Below are 7,148 nucleotides of genomic sequence, written 5' to 3' on the forward strand. Positions count from 1 at the left end.
ATCTTGCCATTTGCAACTACATGGATGGAACTGGAGGGTATTATGCTAAGTGAAATTAGAGAAAGACAAAAATCGTATGACTTCACTCATATGAGGACCTTAAGAAACAAAACAGATGAACATAAGGGAAGGGAAACAAAAATAATATAAAAACAGGGAGGGGGACAAAACAAAAGAGACTCATGAATATAGAGAACAAACAGAGTTGCTGGAGGGGTTGTGGGGGGGGGGGATGGGCTAAATGGGTAAGAAATCTACTCCTGAAATCATTGTTTCACTATATCCGAATTAATTTGGATGTAAATTTTAAAAAATAAAATTATTAAAAAAAAAAACACACACAAAACCAAAAAAAAAAAAAAAGAAAAAAAAAAAAAGAAGCCTGTACTGTTGTCTACCAAAATAATTCTAGATTCCTCAGACTGGCATTGAGAACCTTTCATACGATTCTGGCCCACTTTTACATCCTATTTACCCATGTATTCTTTTATTTACTAATTAGACTGTTTTCTTTGTTGGAAATTTGTGCGTGTTTCTAACTCTGCACATTTAGTCTTACTGTTCCCAATATCTAGAATGCCCTCCCCTCATCCCTTTAATTTTTTCTTTTAAAAATTTTTTCCATAATTAAAAGATTCATCTTAATGTTCTCTTTAGTCAAGGATGATTTCTCCTGCTTCTGAGTCCCTAGAATTTTCATCCTTTTGATGAAAAAGCTTACTAATAGTAAAATATTTTTTAAAAGTTTCCTCTGTATCCATGTTTTTAAAAAAAATCTAATTTCTTTTTTTTTAACCATTTTATTTAGTAAGCCAAAACAGTATGGCATAATGGTTAAAAAGCATGAGCTTTGAAGCAAGACAGATCTAGGTACAATTCCACTTTTATCTCTATGGATTTAACTTGCCCAAGCTTCTGTTTCCTCAGCTGTGAAATGAAGAAGATAGTATTTACCTCACAGGCTGTAGTTAGGATTAAATGTGATAACACACATATGCAATGCATTTAGTGCCTTGCAAGTAGTAAACTCAATAAATAATAGCTATTATCATTATTATCATTTTTTGGTCTTATTACATATGTTCATTTTACTATGTATGGTATAACTTTGGGGAAAACAAGTGGGCATAAAATATTAGCCCAAAACCTTACGTAGGTCTTTCCATTCAGTGCTCTTTTCACTGTCCCATACCCAGTATTGTCTCCCTACTTTCTCCACCACCACCACTGTAATTTCTCTAAGAAGAGGAACTATCTTTCTCAACCACTTTTTTCTCTCTTCAGTGTATTACAGGATGGTTTGCAATGTAATAAATATACCATAGCTAATAACTGTAGGGCTTTGAATTAGCAGTTTAGAAATCAGTTGTTAACCACCCTTAAATGATAGTTTGTAAGGGGTTTTGAACAAATAAGTGGCTTCCTATCAGATTCCCATTTGTAATCATTCAGTATCAAAACACCATTAACTATATGAATTTTAGTGCAAGTAGTTAATTTTACATTTTTTTGTAATATGGTTAAAGTTAAACTTTGGCTTTCATTAGCTTTGACTTAAAATCTTTTATTTCCAGTAACTATGGTGGTTTTTTTAAGAATAGTAAATTAAATGTTTTATGTTATATAAATGAACATTACCCTTAATATTCACTGTTTAGAAATTAGTAGTTTAATAAATTTTAAGCCACACATGGTAATATATAACTCCATTTCTTGAGTTACTAAATACTGTCAATAATTTCTCTTAGGTTCTAATACTGTCAAACAATCTTCTAAAAAAGCTTCCCCATGGTCTTGGAAACCTTAGGAAGTTAAGAGAATTGGATCTAGAAGAGAACAAATTGGAGTCCTTGCCAAATGAAATTGCTTATCTTAAGGATTTACAGGTAAAACATTATCCTGGTGATTTTATAGTTCTATGACTAAAGTTTTTGGGGTGCATTCCAAATTGTGCATTTTTCTTAAGAATTTGATCTAATTCTTGAATTAGAGATTTTTCTGTTGTAGCAGTAAGGCTCAGTTTTATGCTTATGTAGCCTGCTTTTTGCTTCCTAACAAATGATATATTTTGAAAGTAAAATTTATTGAGTGATTCTTACCCAATGTAATTTACCTATTAATTTATCTTATTAGTTTAGTAGATGTATTGTTTTACATTTACATCAGTAGTAAGAAATATATATGTATTTCTCTTTTGTTTTGTTAATCTTTTAGAAATTAGTCTTGACAAACAACCAGTTGACTACCCTTCCTAGAGGCATTGGTCACCTTACCAATCTCACACATCTAGGCCTTGGAGAGAACCTACTTACTCATCTTCCTGAAGAAATTGGTATGAACCTTTTGGATGCTTGACTGTACTTACTAATTTGCTCTTGTATGTTCAAGCAGTGTTTCAGATAGGACAAATCTGTTTTTGTCATCTGATGTTACATCAAAGTCAAGATTTTTTATTTTGTATTTTTATAGAGCACCAGTTCTTAGTTCGTTGGTTGGTTTTGGTGAGATTTCCGCATGGGGTATTAGAGTTAATATTTTATTTGAGAATGTTTTAGCATACTTACATTTCCAATAGGTTTAACCTTATTTTAGAAAAGTTATCCTCTGTTTCCTCTACATTTAAAAATTATATAAACTTGAATTAAATTAGTAATATCCAATGCCAAAAGAACATTTCCTTATGAGGTTTTAGGATATTTGATTAAATTAATATTTGACGGTACTTTCAAATTTTCTAAGTTTTCATATCCATTATTTCATATAATCAATGTGACTACCTTGAATTTTAGGCAATTCAAGTTGTAACCCCATTTTACAAAGAGAATCGATTGAGGTCACATTATAGTTCTTAAATTAGTAGTTTCACGCATTATTTTCTTGCATATATACCATGCTGTTTCAGACGCTTTTTAATTTTTTTTTTTTTTTTTTCAACGTTTATTTATTTTTGGGACAGAGAGAGACAGAACATGAACGGGGGAGGGGCAGAGAGAGGGAGACACAGAATCGGAAACAGGCTCCAGGCTCTGAGCCATCAGCCCAGAGCCCGACGCGGGGCTCGAACTCACGGACCGCGAGATCGTGACCTGGCTGAAGTCGGACGCTTAACCGACTGCGCCACCCAGGCGCCCCTCAGACGCTTTTTAGAATAGTGATTAAGAATGAGTTTGGAATTGGGGTGCCTGGGTGGCTCAGCTGGTTAAGTGTCCGACTCTTGATTTCAGCTCAGGTCATGATCCTCATGGTTGTGAGATCGAGCTCCATGTTGGGCTCCACTCAGGGTGTGGAGCCTGCTTAAGATTCTCTGTCCCCCTCTTCCTCTGCTTGTATGTGCACGTGCTAGCTCGCTCGCTCTCTTCCTCTCTCTCTCTCTCCCCCCCCGCCCCGTCTCTCTCTCTCAAAAAGAATGATTTTGAAGTTATAATGTAATTATACTTCAATTAAAAAAAAAGAAGTAAAATAGACAATTCAAAATCTGGCCGTGCTGCTCATTGGCTTTATGGCTTTGGATAAACCATAAGCCTTTAGGTTTTCTACTTGTGCAAAGGAAGGATGATAATAGTAACTTCTCATAGGGTTGCTCTGAATATTAAGTAAAATCTTAAATGTGAATATACATTACCTGGTAGCCATTATTTTCATTAGTCTTCTGCATACAGCTATCAAATATTACAGATTTTGAAGCTTAAAAATTAGAAAACACTGGAGGTGACTTCATTTTTAGTATGTTTATTCATCTAGCCTCATGTGATTGTAGGAGACATTTGCCTACAAAGTGTGAATATCCTAAGAGAGTCTAAGATAAATTTTTCAAAGATTACATAAGTTGATTTTTGGCTTCCTGCCACATATGTGATAACCTCTCTTTTTGAAGGATTTATATATCCAGCAACAAAAATATTTCCACATGATAAATTTATTAGTAAAAGAGATTATCACAGTATCTATAATAGGAAAGTGATGATAAGCACTGATTTACAATAAACTTACCTCTGGAGTTTTGAAAAAATGCATACCAATGCCAAGTTGTTCTGAACAGAATCCTTGGAGATACAGCATGTGTGTTAAAAAAAAAATATATACAAGTTTAAAAACCTACCATAAAGGAAGAAATTCTGGTTTAATTGGTATGGAATGTGACCTGGATATAAGGGTTCTTTAAATTGGCCCCACTTGATTTGAATATGCAACAAAATCTAAGACCATGGTTGTAGAGCTTTAAAACTAAGAGACAAGAGGAAGAGGAAATATGTATTCAGTGTATATAATGCCCACATCATTCCCAATTGAATTTCTAAAATAGTAATGAATTAAAAAAAAATTTTTTTTTAATGTTTTCTTATCTGAGAGACAGAGAGCAAGCAGGGAAGGGGCAGAGAGAGAGGGAAACACAGAGTCAGAAGCAGGCTCCAGGCTCTGAGCTGTCAGCATAGAGCCCGACGTGGGGCTCGAACCCACAAACAGTGAGATCATGACCTGAGCTGAAGTCGGACACTTAACCAATTGAGCCACCCAGGTGCCCCTAAAATAGTAATGAATTTGTTCAAAAATAGTAATTGATTTTCTTTTTCTTTTTTTTACAGGTACACTGGAGAACCTAGAAGAACTGTATTTGAATGACAACCCCAATCTACATAGCCTTCCCTTTGAGCTGGCTCTTTGCAGCAAGCTTTCAATCATGAGTATTGAGAACTGTCCACTCAGTCACCTTCCACCTCAGATTGTTGCTGGGGGTCCTTCTTTTATCATTCAGTTCCTAAAGATGCAGGGTCCATATCGTGCCATGGTCTGATACAAATCTGCTGGTCCCACACACTGTTCAAAAATAGACTGCCATTAATGTTTCATATCTATATCTGTATCTATTTATGTAGATATCGATATATTTGGCAGATTTATAAAGACTGCATTATGTGTTTCTGCTAATAGAGGAATCATAGCCATTTAGATTTTTTTTTTAATTCTGTACAAAAGGCTTATATAAGTTTTCTTTGCTGAACTTGATGGATGTTTTTCTGTTGTGTAATATGATAATGCCAGTTTGCTTAAAACATTTGCCAACAAATTATGAAGTTATTAAATTTAAGGGCCAGAGGTAGTATAGTTACATATACTTTCTCTTAGCAAAAATAATGGACAGTTTTGTTGCAACTTTTTGTATACATTTTCCCCTTACCAATTGTCAGATCATTATAGTATTATAGGCCCTAAAAGTAGAATTTTTCTTTAACTTATTTTGAAATTTGAGATTTAAATTTTATATATTGTTTACAGTCAGAGTAAATCACTGGATTTTTTGTTGTTGTTGTTTGATTTGCTCTGTTTTAATCAGTGAAATCTAGTTTATATCCTCTGCTAAAGAATTTGCATCAGCTGGTTTAAATATTAAAAGATATTTGCTTGTTGAAACAACTGGCAAGTGACAAGATACAGTCAAAAATTCTAGAATTCTTTTAATTGTGTTTCTCTGATCAATTGTAAAGCAAAATATCTGAAGTGAGTCTTTAGGTTGGGGGGAGGGTATTGAGAGACCTTTTCTAGTATAAATAAATATCTTTTCTTAAGTTTGGGGGAACAGAAACTTGTAGTATGAAAGTTTTCACTCCTAAAAGTTGCAGAATGACAAAAACTAACAATAATTTGGCAAAACAAAAACAAAAACAAACCCTACACACCCATACACACACACATTCTATATATGTATATACAATGCTATATAGATATGTATTTATTATATCATAAACTACAATAGGTAACTTTAAGGATTTCTCCCTAGCCTTGTACAATGAAATGAATGTTTTTCTTTGAACACTGCAATATATGTATGTTTCAAGGTTATTTAACAGTGTACTATGGTTTTATATCTTGACTTGCCTTGTACATCTTTCAGTTCTGGAATATCTGCGTCTAAGCACAATATCTTCACACTGTGCTGTATTGCTGCTGAACTAAATGCACTTTTCCCCACATGTGGGGCACTGGCTTCAAACAATTCAGTTCAGTACCATTGATTTTAATCTCATCTTTCCTTTCTTGGTAGTTGTTAATACAATTATGGAGAAGAGGCACATTGTATAGAAGCCATTGACAGTTCAGTGGAAGTTCTGTAAGATGTGCATGTGCTATTTGATACATTTTCTTTTGCTTTACTGCTTTTAAGGCTAGCAGTATTGTAAATGTGTGCCCCTTATACAGTAATCTTACTTTTGGTAGTGTCAGCCTAAGTCGATTTAATTATTGAAGAGACAGAGCAAGTGCATTCTAGATATCATCCTAGAAAACACTTCCCATATAACGAATATTATGTATAATTAAGTATTGCTGCTTGGTGTTTTCTTTTTTTTTCCCCCAATTTAGATGGGCATTGTGTTTTAAATAAAACCATTTTTTAATTGAAACTGTATTAAGGTAGAAATTTGGAATGTTTTGCTTTTTCTGGCACTCAAAATCAAGACTAAGTTTGTGGTTGAACCTGTATTCATAATTGGCAATTTTTTAAGGAAGAAGTAAGAAATGGAAGGCAGGTGAAGATATAAAACCCTAGAATGCTTAAATGTGCTGTAAAACTATTGTAGATGTCACTGGATTTTACCAAGTAATATCCTTTCTTCTTTTTTTCCATCTACTGTGGCTTTTCAGTTAAAATTTTGTTTATAAAAGGAATTTGTTTATTACAGCTCTATATACCTGTGTGTATGTGTGGTTTTTTAAAAAATATCATATCCAGGTGTGTTTATGTATAAAGATGATAGAACTTGAACTTTAAAGGCAGTAACCTAATTTTTTTTTTGAGAGAAAAGGTTATTGTTTCTTAAAAATGAAAATAGATTTGATTTTTAAAACATTTTGGTTCCCCTGCTGTCATTTATGTTAGTCTTCAACAGAAAGAAATGCAGAAGGATCACACTCTTAACGTGTACAAGTAATGTTCTAGGCAAACCATATATAGCTGAGGACTTCTATAAAAAAGTTGTAAGAAGTATAAAACATATGTCCTTTTTAAGGCTGCTACCTTGTAAGAGCCCATGAATTTTGTTACTTCTAACAAGAAACTAAGTGGACTGTAATTGGGATACCCTTATGAAATTGATATTTAATATTTAAATAAGGATACTGTTCAATGACTACATATAAGCAAATACTTTTCC

General features: G+C 33.4%; 1 protein-coding gene across 6 annotated transcripts in view; it reads left to right on the top strand.

The window, feature by feature from the left end:
* Positions 1-6,682, top strand: part of SHOC2 (SHOC2 leucine rich repeat scaffold protein) — a 110,033-nt gene extending 103,351 nt beyond the window's left edge. For all 6 annotated transcript variants that reach the window (XM_045438884.1, XM_045438885.1, XM_045438883.1 and 3 more), the window contains 3 exons: positions 1,749-1,886; positions 2,215-2,332; positions 4,584-6,682. In XM_045438884.1, the coding sequence (XP_045294840.1) occupies positions 1,749-1,886; positions 2,215-2,332; positions 4,584-4,792 (465 nt within the window). In that variant the 3' untranslated portion in view covers positions 4,793-6,682. The remainder of the gene's footprint in view (positions 1-1,748; positions 1,887-2,214; positions 2,333-4,583) is intronic.
* Positions 6,683-7,148: the final 466 nt, after the last annotated feature.

The sequence above is a fragment of the Leopardus geoffroyi genome, chromosome D2 (genome assembly GCF_018350155.1).
Source record: "Leopardus geoffroyi isolate Oge1 chromosome D2, O.geoffroyi_Oge1_pat1.0, whole genome shotgun sequence".
NCBI lineage: Eukaryota > Metazoa > Chordata > Mammalia > Carnivora > Felidae > Leopardus > Leopardus geoffroyi.